Here is a 19,861-nt window from a genome sequence, read left to right on the forward strand (position 1 = left end):
AGGTGAAGACACAGTGGTTTTCTCCATTCAGTTTTCAGAAATGTAGGCCTTTTGATTTCAATATGTAGGAATTGTAATACCAGATTTCTGTTACAGTGTTCTTCAGGTGTTGCTAATATTGCACAGAAATTTCATCTGAACTTCTCATTGTTTTTTACTTTAAACAGCAGAATCTTTATTAATAGTCACATCATGTTTTCAATTTGATATTCAAAACGTTCTAATGAAATGCACAACTTTGTGCAACTTAGTTCAGTTTTTGTTCACTGAATGGGAGTATTTAATTCTTATTCCAAATGCTTTACTGTTGTCTAAAGAAAAGCTGTGTTTTGTGGCTAGTCAACAAGAAGCTATAATTTTGGTTTGTGACCATTTAAAACACGTTGAATTTCATTTAAAGCTAAAACAATAATTTAATTTCTTTCTGCTTTTCCTCACAGTTGAAGAAAAATAAATACAGCAATATTGAACTTTTCTGTTTATGTGGCTTAACAAGATCTAAATACAGCTTTCATTTTCAACTTTTATCCAGGCCAAAACTTGAGGGTTTTACACCAGTATAGTTGAAGCATAATTCCTCCTTAGTCCTCTAATAGACTACAGGAGAATTCATCATTATATATTCATACTCAATTAAAATCCATTAAGTATTAACATTGGGTTTTTTGTAAAAAATGTCCCAATTTGGGATATTATATTAATGTTTTCATGAAGAATTTTTGATAAATAATTATGCATTATAACGGATTTGTTGTTCCTATGATAATTTTTAGTGGACCGGTAATCATGATAAATCAGGGCATAAATTTTCAAAATCATTCTTTGAACTGTGATATGTAATTTATATTTTAACATTTTATGATTAAATGGCAAGAAAAGGTTTCAGGCTATGAAAATCCATTTCCTTGGGTTCAGTTTTTGACTGAATATATATTTGCCTTAATATAGGCAAATGGAATTTGTAGCAGATCCAAGAGGAAAAGGTTTGTTTAAATCTGTTTTGTGTTGCACAAGAGGATGTTTGGTTTTTGTTTTCCTGTAAATTTCATAGTACATCATTTTCCACACAGAGTAGAAGACCTCAAAGAGTTCGTCCTAAGGTCCCAAAGTAGTTGAATCAGTATTCTGGAGTTGTACAGTTGCTTCATTTACAGCTGTTTTCTGGAAGCAGAAGGCTTGAAAATATAATGGATCCACATTGTTTTATGTATCAAACTGAACTGCTTTATGTTTTTAATCTTAAAATTATAGAGATTATGTTGTTAAGTATTAGGGAAATTACCTTTGTTGGAACATTGCCATGCATCAATCTCTTTATAAACTGATGGTTTTAAAATCAGGTATTCCTGGTGTGGCAGATGAAAGATAATCCATTTTCTCTTAATCCTTCTATTTCTAATACAACCCTTTTCCAAGCACAGTGGAAATGGAATGCATACACAAAAACACACCCTTTAACCTGCAGTTAAAATAAGTCATTTTCACAGACCAGAGGGTATTACTGTAATGCTGTCATGGGATGGACAGCATTGTCCTAGATTGCACCTGGAGTGCTGTGTCCAGCGCTGAGCTCCCCAGTACAAGGGAGACATGAGCATACTGGAGAAAGTACAGCAAAGGGCCACAAAGGTGATGAAGGGACTGGAGCATCTCTCCTGTGAGGAAAGGCTGAGAGAGCTGGGACTGTTTAGCTTGGAAAAGAGAAGGCTCAGAGGGGACTGCACACTCTCCAGTGTGCAGTGTGAATCAATATCTGGTGAGAGGATATAAAGAGAACAGAGCCAGGCTCTTTTCAGTGGTGCCCAGTGACAGGACCAGAGGCAACGGGCACCAGCTGCAACACAGGAGGCTCCATCTGATCATCAAAGAAACTTTTTCTTTTTTTTGCTCTTAAGAGCAGCTGAGCACTGGCATAGGTTGCCCAGGCAGATCGTGGATTCTCCATCTTTGGAGATATTCAGAAGCCATCTGGACACTAATCCTAGGCAGCCAGCTATGCTTGGTGGCCCTTCCTGAGCATGGGCTTGGGCAAGATGAGCTTCTGAGGTCCCTTTCAACCTCAGCTATTCCGGGATTCTGTGAGAAAATGGTAACTCTCACAGAGGAATGTGACATGTCCAAATTCTTCTTTCCTAAAGCCAGTCCAACAAGTTGGGCTTTATCTGTGAGAGTTATGATCAAAATTGATACTTGTTTCATTGCCTCCAGGAATAAAATGTATCCGTTTCTCATGGTAAGGACTTCTTAAGGTTAGTAACATTTGGGTTGTATTTATTTTTCTACATATTTTTTCCCCTCAGATGCAAAGATCAGTGGAGTGACTTTTTATTTCTGTTACCAGAAACAGATGTCCCTTGTTTTATTTAGTTAAAGAAATGAATCTACAGCCTCAGGGCTGAATGCACAATATCAGTTCATGTTTTGGCAGCCCATAGCATGCTGATGTTTTTGACATTATTGTTGAGTGGCACAAAGCTGTATGTTAATGTGAGGTCCACCAAAAGGTTTTGGAAGCCTCTTTTGTACCCATCATTGAGATGGTTCCCTGCTCCTTCATATCCTTTGTGGCTTTCTGACAGGAATAACCTAAGGAGCAGTTTCTGGAACTGTCTTCCCGTAAACAAACACAGGAATTTTTAATCTGTAATGTACTCTAATGCCCACTATCTTCTGAATGGCCCAGTCTTGCTGGAATAAAGTCCTACAAAATTTCCTCTCCCAGCCTTCCTACTGCCCTCTACTTTTCAGTGGAGTTGTAAAAAAGGGTGCATTTGTGGTCCACTTATTTCTCATTATGTTTCATTTATGTCTCCAGCAACCATTAAAGAAACTCTACCCCTCCTTTTAGCAAATAGCAAAGCTGCTTAGACGTTGATTCTGGCAAATATGGTTGGCTGGTTCCAGTTTCTGGCAGAATATTCTGTAAATTGCTTTCAGACATAGAGATGTGCCAGAGAGGAAATTTCTGAGTCAAACAATATAAACATTTTTTAAACTTTCATTAAAAAAAAAAAAAAAATTAAAATAATGTGGATTTGGCTGAAAAAAAAGTTTTGATTCGGAGAAACTTTGTGTACTAATAAGTAATTTCTACATAAAAGAGTTCAACTTAAGAAAAATCTAATTACCTATTTGGAAAATACATTAGTTAAAAAGTTCCCAAGAAGGAAACATTTCTAAGGAAAATCTGGAGCAGTTTATTTTCTTTACTAAAGTAATTTACAAACAAGGTCAATCAGAATCCTCATTTCTTCACAAAAATATCCTGAACAAAAGTATCATGCATTTTGCTGGTTTTGACTGCACAGACTTTTTAATTAAATCAAATTTGACAACATATGCTATTGTCCCCACAAGCGTGTATAAACAACTGTTACTGTTTGTGGTTTACGTAGCTGGTCTGACTGATTTGAAGTTAGTTATGAGTACCCCTACAGGTTAGAAAATTAATGTATGTCATTATTTTCAATTAAGTAGGCATCTGCTGTAGTGATTTAAGAGCCTGAGTTTAAGCATAAAAACATACAAAAAGTGGTATATGAAAACCAAAGAGATAATAAAATAAATACTAGACTGTACAAAGAAAACCATGTAGGCAAGAATTCCTTTGAAGAAGAACATGCCTTTTGTGCATGGTACACATCTTGGAGATGGTTTTTATTACCATATGTATTTTCCCTGTTACTTTTTAAATTTCTTTAGACTGTTTTAAGCAAAATACTTGTCAGTTCAGCCTTACCAATGCCAAACATTTATTTGGAAGTACAAATGCTGTGATGGAATGTCCTTTTTTCATTAAGCATCATAAAATGTGCCCAGAAAAAGTTAGTCTGTGTACATCAGCCAATTCTTGATCAGTATATTGCGTTTGTTAGGCCTAAAGTTAAAAACATGTTGATGATTCTCAATGCCATTAAGTTTAAAATACTTTAGTGCCTTAATCTTTAAGTGTTGCTAGTACTGGAGGACATATGTCTTCCTTATTCTGATGTGACAGGTCAATTCAGATCAAAAACAAATGCAATTTATTTAATACTTTAGGGCTTGTCTAATTTCAGGGTTAGATTAAAGGAATATTAAATTTCAAATGCTGACAGGTCACATGAACAGGGTTCGTAAAAAAACCTCCGAGATATTTTGCAAGTATGGTTCTTTTCTTGGTTGCCTTCCTCTGGCTTACACAACATCCTGTAACTCAAATGAGGGAGCTGAAAACAGTAGAAGAAAAAATAAGCTGCCTTTTATAGTTTTTATTAAAAATACTTGCAAGTTTCTTATGATTTAGTAAAGCAACAGCTGTATGCATGAGTGGCAGCTTTGAATCCTAAAGCTTGCTCCTTATCTTTTTTGGATTGATTCATTTCAGGGAAAAGAAACTGTACTGTGATAAAAACAGGAAGTTAATTGCTTAGGGAAAAAAAAAAAAATTAAAAAAAAAATACTAAAAACCCAAGAGGCTCTGCAGTGCTTTTTCTATCTTATTGCAAGCAATAAACATGTATACAGAACAGAGCTGTGGGGCCATTTGGAATATTTTTTAAATGTCAGTGTAAACTTATATTTCTCTGTTACAAAAGATTCAAATACATGTAGCTGAGTAATGCTTTCCAATAACTTTCTCACAGAAACAGAATGATAACACTTGAAAAAAGGCAGAAAGGACATTAAAACTTATTGAGCAGCCCTTTGAAACTGTCAGAAAAGATTTTAAAATTACCAAAATTATGAATGGGTAGGACCATCAACAATGTTTACAAAAGGATCGAAGTGACTGAGGACAAAAGAAGTGTGATGCTTCACTTCACAGCAGTCATGCTACCAGCAGATGTACAGGACTTGCTCTGTCTATCCTCTTTCCATACATTAATCATGAACTTAATGTTTCAGCATCCCAGTGGCAAAGAAAAACATACCAGAGGGTCTGTGTTGGTGGCTTGAACTGCCCCATTTTCCTTTTCAGTAGGAATTTCATCTCTTCATCCTGCTCTTTTAAGATAACACCATGAAATTACTAAATTACTAAATTACTGACCATTTCTGTGCAGAGCTGAGAGACCTGCACTGAACTCTTAACAAAAACATGGATGCGGATGAGACACATGGCTCGAAACCAGGCTGTTGTTTTATTAGGGAGTTTTTTGGGCAGAAAGAGTCTCTGTGTTTGGAAGATTTTTTTCCCCACTGGAATAGGTTGTGGCCATGCATTTAATAGCTTGATTCTTTTTTTTGTCTGTGTTTCATTAAATCAAACAATTCCCTATAAAAACAACAAGACTTGTACTTCTGTTGTTTTAACAGTGTAATATAAATGGTGTATATTTATAGCCCCTACAGAATCACTATACTTAGGTTTTACCTTCCTTAAACTCTGAAAAATTAGAGATTCTAAAACCTTTAAATAAATAATCCTGCTCTGCTCTACATCCTCAATCATGTTGGGAATAATAGCGAAGTTCAAGTACATGCAGCCTGACCAGAGGATGATTTAGTGAAACTATTTTGCAACTGATGCTTAAAAAGAATTTAGGTGAGTATTGAGTTTAACAGAGGGTGTGCTTTGGTAGTCCTTCATAAAGAACTGTGTACTGTGTGTGTTAAAAAGCTTTTTCAGGCAGCAAATTCAAGAAGCATAATTATGTAAGTACAGAACACCTAATCAACTCTTTCAGTAAGGTTCAAGTAAATATATTAGTGTTTCCATGCTCACATTTCTCTTACATTTGCCACAGTGGGCTTATGCAGTCTTAAAAGCCAGCAATGTGTGTAACGGATGGGCAGAAAGTCCCTCAGACGTGATACTGAAACATATTGGAAGGAGTGGGAATCTCATTTGCCTATGTATTTATTTATAATTATTTCCAAAATGCTTACAGCCATACCAACTAAACTAATGTATCAGTTTTATTATTTAGGAAAAACTTTCCAATATTCTTAAGTCAAAAATCTCAACAGCAGCACTGAGAGAAGCCTTTTATCAGCAAAGGGATAATTTCTAGTACTCTACAGCTCTTTCTGCTCTTATCTATTCCCTTACCAAGTGGAATACTACACATTTTCTCAGCTGTTTGGTGCCTACCCATCCACAATGAGTTATGCCCAGTTTTTGCATTCCATGGATCTTGTAGATTTTTATAGGTTTCACTTTTTAAACAGTCTTTCAGCCATCCCACAGTGCAGTGCCAGCAGGTGGACTTGTGCAAGCAGCAGGTGGACAAGTCTCCTGTGTCTTGTGTCTGCTTGCAGAGGAGATATCTTTCCATTCCTGCTTTCTTTGTCTCCAGGCAGGAGTCTCCATTAGTTATATTTATCCTTCCCATCTTCTTGCTAAGGAAAAATTGTCTGACCACTGAAGTGGAATCTTTTTAAGAGGAAAATGTACCCAGATTATATGAAAACAAGTCCTTCTCATGCTCCAGTAGTACAGTTGCTGATTTCTAGCTCTGAACAGTGAGGCTGATGCACCTAGAAGCTGTTCCAATAATAGGTTCAACAGTGGGAGCTGCTTTGAAAAATTTCCAAGCCCATGGTCCTTTGGCACTAATGTCTCCAGGCAAGGTGGGATGTGGCAAACTAAGCTAATTCCAACAGCACAAGGCTGGCAAATTGACTTTGAACTGTTTAAGATGGAAATTCAACAGCAGGACCTGGTGATTAGAAGCTGTTAACCAGAGTTTCAGCTATTTTCAGGACTTTAATTGAAATTAAATATATCTGTCAGGGTGTAAGGAGATCCTCTGAGGCACCACCTATCATTTTCTTCCAAATTTCTATGTATTTTTAGCTTTTTTTTAAGGGACAATAAATCACATAAATTGATAATCATACATCAATGCTATAAAGCAGCTATTTTGCCTCAAAGTCACCAATCTTGGTAGAGTTTATAAATAAATATCTATTAAAAATAAATATTGTTTATTTGTAGAGAATAATAAATAAACATGTAAACTCCTAAAACCTAGGGAGCAAGGAGGAGGAGAGTTATTCTAGTTTGGAAGAAGGGAAATAATTGACCACAAATTCTTGTTTCTTCAAGAAAGCTACAGATACATAATGCTGTAAAATAATTCTTCTTGAATTTTGAAAGTGTGGGTCTCCTCAACAAATGCTAATTCTAGAATGCTAGAAATTTGAATGCTGGAAGAGAGTTCCTGGGTTATTTGTTATACAGAATCCGAGTTGCAGCCCCTTTCAGTTTTATTGGGGCTTATTCTCTGTTTTGAGAGGGAATGTTAAGTACAGAAAGGCTGAAATTCTTATTCTTTTAATCCTTTATTATAATCTCTTTGTTCTGTTTATGTGTGCAAAGCTTGGAGAAGCATCATGAGATGCCATCCCTTACTGTGTTGTTACAAACAGCACACAAAGGAAGTAAGGGGATTGTACTAATTCCCAAAAATATGTGGCTTTGCAGGTGAATGCCTTCTAGCATTTTAATTTATTGCCAAATTTGTCTTGATTTCATTCTACTTGAACATTTTTATCTATATTATAAAATTCTTTTCTTATCTTTGATACTCATATTCAATCTGAGCCCTCTGAACCAAATAATTTTTTTGTTGTTGTTGTGTTGGTACATAACCTATTTTAGCTTGGCTCCTTGGAGTCACAGTGGATATTTTGTTGGCCTTTCCTTCATTTTCTTATTTCTTCTCAGTCCTATTCCCTCCACGCCTTTCAGAGGGCTGTCACAGATTTTCACAAAAGATTTGGCAGTGGCAGTTCTGTTTCAGGTTTTAAAACAGGTAGCTGCTCTTCTGAATTTACTCCTTTGAGCAGAAGAGGTTGCATTGTACCCTGAAGTGTTTTGACAGCACTACGTTAGGAACCTAGACTTCTAGGATTGCTGTTCGCCTAATTCGTTTGTGCTTACTCTTATGTCCTCTGATATATTTTGAGATATACAGTACTATCAGAAAGCAAAACTGGAAAGCAACAGGTCAAAATAATGATAAGATAGAGGAGAAAAGAGATTAAAAAAAAACAAGGTTTCTCTAATCTGACAGAGAATTTACTTGTGCTTTAAGGGTTCTGATCTAGAAAAACACTGAAATAAGTATGTAACTATCAGTAAGTATACTTACTATCAGTAAATAAGTATAAAGTCTGAACATCTATGCTTACTAGCACTACACTACACTAGTGAAATTAAAAGAAATTTTGAAGAATATATAAGAAAAAAGGGAAGAATGACATTCCTACTTAAGCTATCTCGTGCCACACTGGAATAGCAGTCTGAGTTAAATGGTGTAAAAAAAAAGCATAAGGAGGAGTTAAAGTGGTATAAAATAAAATCATTGCTCATGTTTGCTCTGCTTTTGTCTAAAGGAATAAAATACAGTAAAATACAAGTTTGTAGGACTTAGCAGAAAATATTGTGTAACATTTATGAAAGTATATTCAAAATAATAAAAAACAGGCAGTTGTGAAGATGTGCAGAACACAAAAGATGAGTTATTTCAGAATAGACTAAGTGTAGGGATATTTCAATTAGTGCATAGACATATAAATAATGTCAGATAATGGTTCAGCACAGGAAATCAACAGATAATCTCTAAGTTTGCAAGAATTAGTATATTAAGATAGTATCTGAACTTCTTTATGTCCTCCCTGACTAATATATTAATATTCACAAAATTTCATTTTGTGCAAAAATTTCACAAGTACCAAAATTTTCAATGTAAAAGTGGCAATTTACGTTTCACCCCTGACTCTGAAGTGCTTGGTGCACTTTCATCTGATCATTTCATAGCCCCTTCCGCACAGAAGAAAATTTCTCTAAACAGTTGCAAAATAAATGCTTTATGAAAACTCTCTCCAAAATTCCACCTTTTCATCAACAACAGTTTGGCTCCATGCTGAAGCCATGTCTAGAAGACTGACTAATATAGCCATATTGTTTCCATGTCCTCCCCATATGTGTGTCTCCAGCCATCTGTTGTCTCTTGGCTTACTCTGTGAAGTCCTTCAGAGGAGCGGGATTTTTCTTCATGTTTGTGCAGCACCCAGCAGAGTAAGGCCTTGGTCCTGGTGAGGGACTGTGAGTGATACAGTTAAATAACAAGTTAAATTCGTAAATAAAATAAATTAAAAGCTTGGGTTAAGTTCCACTGTATGTAATTCAGTGCTCAGAAAGAGGGGTTTCTGGTTTAAATGTCATCATATGCTGTACACTATTCTGTGGCTGGCATAGAATGGGGGTGTCAACCAACATTCAGCTGTCACAGATTCAAGATTATAAGGTTAAATCTTGAATTTAATTCTTAGATTAGAAAACGAAATAAATTCCCACAAAATGGAAGGAGTAGCCACTGCTTTTTATTCCAGGGGAATTTGCTTAAAATTAAATGAGAAAGCAATTTATACCTTGCATCTGAGTCTTGTTTGCCCTGTAAACTGCTATTAACATATAAAAAGTATACTCTGTGTATAATTTATGAATAAGAACTTAAGTACTGGTAAGACTCTTAGCAAGTCCCTGACTTCAGGATTTCCATGTATCAACCTCATTTTTCTCATCATTTTCCTCTAACTGTTTTGATACCTTGTCAAAATTATTTTCTAATTTTCCCTTCCAATTTGCTAAGAGCTATGGGATGTTTCCTGAGTGCTCTTACAATGAATAGTGAAAAAAACTGAAAATGTGACTGGGAAAATTAATATAAGTAGCTATTAACTACAGGAAAAAACAAACAAGCAACAAAAAATACCCACACCACCATGAGCTCAAGACATCACTGATGTGCAAATCTGTATAGTCTGGAAGAGTATTCTGGGCAGTAGTGTTACATATTTATTTCATCACATTGTTTTCTCCACACTTCACCCAATCCATCATTGACCGGCATCAGAATAGAGGAAGACTGGGCTCTTCTGCCAGCTCAGTTCTGTCACTGGTTTGTTTGTGGCTTTTTTATATTTTAAATTTCAGCATTAGTGCTTAAATACCTTAAATACATTTAAATACTCTTCTCTTCGAAGGTAGTTTCTTTTCCACAGCACTTAGCACTTGGTAGTGCTGCCAGGTTAATTCCTATTCAGGATTCGGATTTAAAATTAATGGAATTTTGCCATTCTGAGCATTCATGAATTAAATGCTTGGACATACATTGTTGTAAGCTTTGACAATAGAGTTTGCTCTTTCTTGACTTTCCTGCATGGGTTAAACAGACAAAAGTACAATTTTTCTTTGATCTCTTGAATAGCAGGACTGAAAACTGTATGGTATTGGATTACTGTATGGAAAGAAAGGATTACAGTCCTGATTTTCTGGGTTTGTATTCCCTATTTTCCATAATGCTGTGCTAAGTTACATGTCACGTATTTGGGAGAAAATTTGTTTAAACTGATAAAAGCAATTTTGAGAAAGAGTGGCTTCTTCCAAAACTGTGTGTCATCAGACCTTGTAAAGGATACCAAATTCCAGTGCCCTTACCTATGCAAACCATATTGCAGCTTGTAAAGCCATGAACTGTACAAAGATAGGATTTCAATGTCAAAAGTGTAAAAGTTTCTGTTCTTGACTATAGTGACCACTTTCAGTTATTCACAGCTTTTTTTGTGATGCAGTAAAATTTGATGAAAAATGGGGCATGGGAGAGGCATCGCTGATCTCATTACAAGCTGAGGAAAAAAGGAAGGATATAAAAATTTATTTCCATAGCTCTTTTTGTAAAGGTGAGAAGATAGATTAAAGGAAGGGTAATAAAAACAGAAGAACAAGCTTTTGACAAATGGAGAATACCAGAACTGTATAGATTGGGGGGGAAATAGCAAAGAAATGTCAAAAAATCAATCATAAAGGAGTAAGTTCTCATGGCAAAAGGAAATAAAAAGGAAATGTAAGAATGTAAGCAAAGTTCTATATGTGGATAAGAAGAAAGACAAATATGAGAAACAAGTGTAAGTCAAGTCTTTTGCAGATTCAGTCTTGCCAAAAGCAGGAAAATAGCTAGAGAAATGTAGATGAAGGTGCTCAAATAGAATCTTGGTTTTACTGGAGATATAAATTCTAGCCTGGTTAATATTGTCAGTGAAATGTAAATCAATGTAGTATCACAAATAAACTACTTCCTTTCATTCTCCTGTTAAATTCCAGATGTTAATGGTTATCTGTAAGGCTCTACATCATCTGCAAGGCTGAAGGTGTGCAATAGTTTTTTGAGAACACTGGAACTGAATTTTCAGAAAGTATTAAGTTGTTTTCTGCAAGATTGTGTACATAAATTTGCGGATATTGGTCTCCAATGTCTAATGCAGTGATTCCTTGGTTTGATTTCCTGCTTGATTTGCTTCTCTTTCTCATAATGCAGCTCCCAATATTAGAAAACATTGAGCTTTATAGAGTATGTTGTTTGGTAAATTGACACTGATTTTGTATTTTGGTTGAATGAGTTGGAATCATTCACGTGTTTCTGGTGCTGTGTGTGTCAGATCAGTTGAAGGGGCAGTTTCAGCTGAAAGGCTGGTCCAGACCATACTGAATTTCTCCTGACTTAGGTCTGGCCTAAGTCAGGGCTGGCCTTGAAGGGTTTATAAGTCTGTGTTCATGCATTAGAGAGATCAGATCAGCACTGCTATATGTGCACAAAATAAAAATAGTATCCAGGCTACTCATTTTGTTAACACAATGAAAAGTTGCACTCAGAGGTAAGTGCAATGTGTACTGCACTGAGAGCATCTGTACTATGCTGTCTGTGAATCAGTTGTTTCATCTAATACTGCTAAAGAATTTGATGTTAGAATACTGAAAAAAGGTCTTTTTTCCCTGAGGAGCTTTGTGATTTTGCTGCTTACCTGTACAGAGCAACCTCTGAAAGGTACTGTGAAAAGATTAGTCTTAGAAATGTTGTATAGAAGAGACTTCTGCTTAAGCTGCTACTTGGAATAAGATGATCACTAGCATTCGGTCAGGTCAATGACTTTGAATAGAAGCTACCTCTTCTGTAAGTAACCTATTCCAGTGCTGCACTACTCTTCTAATAAAGAATATTTTCCTAATGACCAATTTGAACTTTCCAAGGGGCAGTTTTTGGGCCATAGTGCCGTCTATATCATCTGTGAAGAGTTTGATTCCATAATCTTTGTCACATCATGTATTTACAAGCTCCCAGTAGATCCCCCTTGAGCTTCTCTTCACCAAAATAAACAAGCAATGCTCCTTCAGCCTTTCCTCCACACCTGTAGCCTTCACAGCAGCTCTGCACTGGGCCCTCTCCAATTTCTCAGTCTTTGTACTGCAGGCCCAAAGCTTTATTAAAGGTGAGGGCTCACAAGCACTGAGTAGAAAGGTGTGTCATGACTTTCCTGGATCTGCTGACCACATTGCTCATAATGTAGCTCAGTGCCACTGTTTGCATTATTAATGATAAGATAACTTTATTATAAACCGCTCAACAGCCTCTGTAGCCTCCATATCCTTTTCAGCAAGTATGAAACAAAAAGTTCCTTCCCTGTCTGCAATGGCACATTGGGATTTTTCTTCTCTGGTGAATGAATGAAGCAGAATTTTATGCTTACAGAAATTTCTAAAACGGAAACCTCAAAAAGGCTTCTCTTGCCTAGGCTTCCTGTGTCTCATGGTGTTTGTGAGTTGAAGTTCCACCTGTTAGTCCAGCAGCCACACCTCCCAATTTTGTATCATCTGAAAATCTACTGAGTGTACATTTAGTCTCCTTATCTGGGCTATTGATGAAGATCCTGAACAATGTCTTCATAGCAGTCCATTTGTTACTATGCTCATTTCCAGACATCAACTGGACATCAAGCTATTGATTCTGTTCTTTAAGCTTGGGATTCTGAACAATCCAGCCCACCTACAGTCCTTTCATTCAGCCTATACGTCATCATATTATAAGTGACATCACATAGGTGACAATGCTTTTGGAAATGTGTCAAAAGCCTAACTAAAGTAAAACTCCATTGCATTCACTTCCCTCCCTTCATCTGCATGCCCAGTCATTTCATCATAGTGGGCAACCAGCTTGGTCAAGCATGATTTGCTCCTGGTAAATCCTTGTTGACTTTTCTTGATTATTATCTTGTCCTTTACATGTTGGAAATTGATTCCAAGAGGACATGCTCCACGATTTTTCCAAGGACTAAGGTGAGGCCAACCATTGTATAGTTCCTTAGATACCCCTCCTCACTCTTGTTTAGCATGTGTGTAAAATTAATATTTCTGCAGTCATGAAGGTTGTTCTGTAATAGCACTGATTTTTCAAAGGTGGTAGCCAGTGGTGTTGCAATCACTCTATTCGTTTTTTCAGCACCCATAAGCATATCCCATGTGGTTCCATGTGTTTGAACACACATTGCTTATTCAGGTATTCACAGCTTATGCCCCCAGCCCCCTCCACAAACACTCCTCTCCTTCCCAAACAGTACATGCAGGGGGTTAGAGTTGGCCTAAGTGAGATGCAAAAACACATTCAAGTACTGCAGCCTTTTCTATATCATGTGTCATTGTCTTATCTCCCTCAACAAGCAATTGAATTGAATCTCCTTTTGCTGCTCTGCGTACTCACAAGATTATTCTTGTTACCCCTTAATGTCCCCATTAATTTTTGCTCCAGATGGGGTTTTGTCCTTCCTAGTTTTGTTCATGTGCCCAAACAATGACTGTGTACCTGTCCTGTTTCCTGTCATTGTTTCCACACATGTGCTCTCCATTTCCACCATTTCCACCTCCATATGTGCTTTTCCCATTTCAGTTCATTAAGAACCTCCTTACTCAGCCAAGTGGACCTTCTGCCTACCTTGTCTGTATGTGCTGATTCCTCATGTATTTCTGGGTTAGGTCCCTGTTCTGTGGCAAAGTCCTCCCCCTCTAGATTAGCAAGTCTTTTCACAAAGATTTCTTCCCCATCTTTTCCAGGTAGACCTGTTCTCTGAGTTGTCTGTCCTCATCAAGTTTTGCCACAAGCAAAATAGTTGAAGCCCAGCTATTGTCATCAAGTATGTAACCATGTGTGGGCTTCCTGCTGTTCTCCAGGCTTTTCCCATTTGCCATAGGATTGAAGGGAAACACCACCAGCATTCACCCTTGCTCAGGGGCCCTACAGTCACTTTTGAACTAAAATGGTTTCACATCACCCTGTCTCTGGTGTACACATGAATAAGCAGGAAAAAAGTCAGAACATTAGGTGACTGCAGTTTTTTGCAGCACCACAAACTGAGTCTCCACACAAGCAAGAAACCTCCCTAGTTGACAAGTCAGGCTGGAAGAGTCATCAGCCACACACTGCCACTCATCACTTTTCCTTGGTAGTGCCCTGATACAGTGTCTAACCTGAATTCTTTCTCTGAGGGAGCTTGTTCTTACCCTCTGCTGCCTGGGCCCTGCACCACTGGGCAACACTTCTGCTGCCAGAAGTCACAAGTCTGCTGTTCCCTCCCTCTTATAAGTGCATGCCTTCTTCCCACTGTATCTTTGACTTAGTTGCACCTTTCCCGTCTGTTGCATGAAGTTTTACTCCTGGAAAGATCTTGTCAATCACCTGTCAGTCACCCCAATGCAATAAAACACACAGGTCTCTTCTTACAACTCTTCACTGGCTGCTGGGGAACTACAGCAGAGCAAACCTCCAACAGGGAGGTCAGCCTGCACAGAGGTTGTTACAGCACTGCTGGTGACAGCAGAGGCAGAAGTTGCACCTTGTAGCAAGTCATCACCATTTGAGTGTTGTCTAATTGTGAAAAAAGCCCTCTTGTGTGTCAAGTGCCAAGTTAACTGTATTGCCTATTTGCCCGTCCCACTGTCAGCACTCCTTTCCCACATGTGCCAGATAAGTCAGGACCTACAAGTTCATTTAGCCTTGTGCAGGATTTCCCGCTTGGGAAGGAGACCTCTTGCACTGTCTGTGACTCCCTGACCACAGCTCCCTCCTTTGTGCCTGCTGGGTCTGCTGAATACTGCTGGATCCCAGCAAGCAGAAAGAACAGGGGATGTAGTTTAATCAGAAATGCTCTCACTTGCCAAGAGAAGAGGTACTGTTGTATAATTGAAAAGGTCATTTTCAGACTCTGTTTTGGTGGATTCAGCTGCCCAAAACCATTTCAAGATCAACTTACTTAGTTTTCATCTATGAATAAGAAAAAAAATAGTCTAGGAGATATGGAAATACTTATTACAAGAAGTTAAATGTTCTTATTCACCTGTAGGAGATAAATTTGGGTTCAATTACTGGATAATGATTTCAGAATTTGATTGTGTTATTTTACAGAAGAATACTTGTCACCTTTCCCTATCTTACAGCTGTACTTGCTGTGCGAATGGCAGTTTAAAATTTATGGTAGATTATTTCTTGCAGTCAATAGCTGTTTGTACTAGGAAAAGGTCTTCTGCAGGAACATCCCTGGAATAGAAATGTCAATGCAGATATGCTTGTATAGGCCATGACAGAACTGCAGACTTCAAATGAGGTCACTCAACAATTCTAAATTGGCAAATGAAATCAATCCCTTTGAGATCTAAGTAGTCAAGGTATGAGGATAAGAAGAGAAAGGTGAGAGTATATCATATAAAGAAATAGAAAGGAAAAAATATTTTGTATCTATTAGGTGTAAGGAAAAAACATGTAGGCAAAAAGTGATAACTGCTACATCTTGCAAATGCTACAGTTACATTGCTTTTTATTCATCAATTGCTTTTGGATTTGTGATATATTAGTGCAAAATTCCCTTTACAGGGTTCTGACTTGGTTTCTGATGGAGATTTAAGATCATTTACACCTTTAAATCAAGACTGACTCATTCTATTTATTCTTGCTGATCAGTTTTGGGCTTTTTTTCATTCAAAATGTAATTCACACTCTAATGCTCAGTGATCTCCATCAAACAGGACTATGATAGAACTGCAAAGCTCCAAAGGAAAACGGGGCTAAAAAGCTACTTTGGCTTTCTCTGAATATCTTCAATTCAATTGCATACTTAAATAAAAAACTGCTTAATAATGTTTGTAACTTAGCTTTGAAAGAATTTTTTCAAAGGAGTGGTGACCTTCCTCTGCAATATGGTCTTCAAAGTCAAGATTGGATGGATTTGTAAACCAGCAAACGAGGGCTTTCAAACAGGAATTCTTAGCTAAGGTAGTTCCCAGTGCTTAGATAGGGCACGTGGCTGGATACTAATGCTTCTCCTGGACCATAAAATTTTATTTTTTTTTTTTAATTCCTATTTTAAACTAAACTGGATGCATATTTTTTAAACATAGCTTGATAATTTAGAGTAACTGTTTTATAGTATGTGTGTTTAAAATAGTTTTCACCTAAATATTATGTATAATTATGTCTTAAAATGGAGTTAGCTGTGCATAAGATTAAATACAGATAGAGGATGATGTCTTACAAAAATAAGTGTGCCAAAATACATGGCAGTAATGCATCCTTGAGCTATGATATTAGGTCTCATGAAATATATGTCTTAAAATTTTTTAAAAAAGGGTTTCAAAGGAATAGCTGAGGAAATTACTTGTCAGCAATTAGAATTTTTCTCATTTGGTGAGTTTTTTCAGCCATTGTTGTGATACTGTGTTTGCACAAGCAAAACCAGGTAGCTGATCTATGAAGGAATTCTGAATCGTTAACCTTTCTGAGGTCAATGTAGACAGATTTTTATTTAACTCTTTAGAAGGAAAAACAGTAGTACTAATATATACTGAGATATTAAAACCAAACCCTACTTCCATGAATTGACAAAATTTTCCAGGAACAAAGGAATAGAAAAAGTTGAAAGAGGTCTAAGCATGTCAAGGATTAACCTACTACTTTAACTCTGCATTATAGAAATTTGGGGGTTTTAATGCTAATTATATCTTAATTGTAGGAGGAGGAATTAGAAGCCCAGATTTCATTCCTACAAGGACAGCTAAATGATTTGGAAGCCATGTGCAAATACTGTGCAAAGATGATGAACACACATCTTGGTAAGTGCAGTACCTTGTATTAACCTGTAAATCTTTGCAAAAGCTCTTTCAGTGTTTGTGTTAGAACTACAACAATATTTATGTAGTACAGTGCGTATTATTTTATAAGCCATGATGAAGACTGAATTGATGTACTCAGTTCTTCTATCAGATGCTGCCAGCCACTGTATCTTTATTCTGTCATTCTTTTAAACTTGGGAGTAGGATAGCCAGTGATGATACTAAAAAGAAGTAGAAGCATTCTTAAGAAGATGCCTTTGATTTCTTGTATTGTAAGAGATTTGTTGGAGCTCAAACCATGTGAATTTACAGGCTTGAAGTCCATTTGCTGTTAAAGAATCCCACAGTGATGCTTGATGTGTACAATATAGTTGTATAAAATTCATATACACTTTCATTAAATGTAACATTTTCATAATCTATGATTACTTGTGATATGTTAAAATGTTACTGTAGGATAGTTTGTAATATTTGTCTCAGAAGAGAAAAAATATAGTAAGGTAAAAGTCAATACCTTGGGAACAGAATCAGCAAATACTCCAGTCTAAAATTCTGCCTACATATTGCTGAGACAGATCAGAGAAATAAACAAATTCAGATAAAGTGTAAATATTTTTGATAAAAATGGTGTTTTTAAACGGTGTTGAACTGAACTCTAAATGTTAGTATATTTAGTTATGTGAAAAAGCTCCATTGTTGAGAAATCAGGGCAAAACTGCAATAATTTTCAAATTTATTTATGGCCTGCAATATCTGAACAAAATTAATTGAAGTTGAATTTTTCAGTAGGTAGGACTAAGCATGTGATAGCTATGTTTGCCAGGTCAGAAGGTTCAGAAATGAAAACCATACTGTATTTGTATTTTCTTTTATGTGGGTGTTTTACTAGCCACTGTTATAAGCCTAGGAAAAGTTATAAATATTGTATTGCTTGAAGGTTACGAATCACAGCCTTGAAAAGCCAAGTCTAAACCTCTAACCCAGACAGCTTTAGTCTGATGTATTGTATTGCTTTTGTGAAAGCACATGACTAAGAATGAGATTAGAAGCAAGTGAAGGGATAAATTATTAGCTACTGAAATGATGGGGAAAAGATTGCTGTGTCAAGAAGAAAAACGGAAGTTTCTTTCCTCTGGGAAAGAAGACGAGGAGTGTTTAGCCAGGGTATCAGTTCCACACATAAACATTTCACCAACTATAGCTGCACCAGAGATCAGAATAAACCCAGGCAAAGCTCCTTGAAGCAGTCTGCCTTTCAGCAGTGGATTCATGAACTGAAAGCATATGGTCTGTGATCTGTGTATCCAGGTGTTAAATTCTTTTTCCAAAATATATTGGAAACAAAAGCATTAAGGGCCAGTAGTCTCCCAGGAGCACTGTGGAATGGTTTGTTACCCTCACAGGACAAGGAAAGCCATCCCTTATAGAGCTTTGGCTGCAAAGTTTGCTGGGTGCATTGTGAAACCCCTGCAACACTCTGCTAGCATAGTCTCTTCTGTGTCTACTCCCTGTACTTTCTCACAATATTCCTGCATGTGTTGTCAACATCATGGACTATTAACTTTGTAAATTCGTCTTACACTAGTGTGTTTATATCCTATAGAGATTAACAGTTATGAGTGATAAACAGCACAAGAGAGACAGAGACACCACCAGCCTTCACAGCCTCTACACCTGTGGCAAATTGATGAGTTTAGGTATGCCCAAATCAGCCAGCAGATGATGCACATGAAGGCAGGGAAAAAAACCCACCAGGATTCTTGCTGATGTGCAAAATCCCATCTGACCAGAAATCTGTCTGTCCATGCAGCACATGCCAGCAGGCTGTGCAAGAAAATGAATTCTCTGGTGCATCACAGAACATCCCCCGAGGATTATCTCCACAGTCCATACACTGCTCAGGGTTTCAGAGAAGGGCAGCAAAATAAAACCCAAGAACATATCTGGTTATTTCTAAAGGGAAAAGTTAGCGGTGGCTGCTAAAGCACCTGATCTGATTCTCCCCCAGGTATTCATTTACCCATGAATTGGCTCTGTTTCAGAAAGAGCAGAGCAGATGAGTTATATCACTCCTCTTGTAAACTGGCAAAACACTTAACTTCAGGGATATTACTGCTTCCTCTGGGGCTGAATTTTTCTGACTTCAGCACCCAGCTATTGGCTCATGTAGCATTTTTAATAGAAAAGTCAAAAATCCTCATTTAACTTACGTATACACAGTGATAAAGTAATCTCTCAGCACTGTCTTTGCTAACTAGATGAGTACATTTCATTTTCTCTGGGTTACTTTTCAGATCAGATCATTTTTGTGGTCCTTCTTTGAATTCTTCAGGATTTTAATGTGTCTTTTCAAGTGTGTTAATTGTATCAGGATATGATGTACCAGCACTGGGCTCAGAAATTATTTACCACAAGGAAGGTCATCTCTCTACTCTCATGTGGCATTGCTCTTTTTAAACATTTGTAATGCAGCATCACATTAGTGCTCTTTGATACAGTGATAGTTTGAGGTGATAATAGGTTATGACCTTTAAAATTTGGTGAATCACAGCTTTCTAAACAGAAGCATTTATCCTGTGGGTAAAATCAGGAAAGGTTTGTTTCTGCATGTGTTCCTTGTTTTTGATGATATTAAAATTCACTTCTTACCATTTGGCATTTTAGCTGAATAATTGAGGTAACTCTGTGATGTACTCAGTTTTCTTCTGCCCTTCTAACTGCAGACATAACCGTCATATATTTAATAGTTGTCTAAATTGTTGATAAAAACATGCACATATATAAAAGTTGGGGAGCCTTACAGAACTAATTCTTTCAGCAAAGAGTTAGACAGCATTTCTATGGATTATGAATATGTCAGGCAAGCAGTCAGGCTTGCGTTTTAAATTTGATAATATTTAAGTGCTTATTCTTAAAAACCTCCCTTTTTTTGGACTGATG

At 36.9% G+C, this 19,861-nt stretch overlaps 1 protein-coding gene across 27 annotated transcripts in view; it reads left to right on the top strand.

Moving 5' to 3' along the window:
• The window catches only part of TBC1D5 (TBC1 domain family member 5), a 316,569-nt gene that overhangs the window by 275,460 nt on the left and 21,248 nt on the right, over positions 1–19,861 (top strand). For 14 of the 27 annotated variants that reach the window (XM_086852156.1, XM_086852111.1, XM_086852126.1 and 11 more), the window contains one exon: positions 16,822–16,921. In XM_086852156.1, coding sequence (XP_086708282.1) covers positions 16,822–16,921 — 100 coding nt within the window. Of the gene's footprint in view, positions 1–13,069; positions 13,103–16,821; positions 16,922–19,861 lie in introns of all 27 variants that reach the window. The other 13 variants (XM_086852083.1, XM_086852117.1, XM_086852165.1 and 10 more) reach the window with 1 other exon arrangement.

The sequence above is a fragment of the Cyanistes caeruleus genome, chromosome 1 (assembly GCF_971803275.1).
Source record: "Cyanistes caeruleus chromosome 1, bCyaCae1.hap1.1, whole genome shotgun sequence".
Lineage (NCBI taxonomy): Eukaryota > Metazoa > Chordata > Aves > Passeriformes > Paridae > Cyanistes > Cyanistes caeruleus.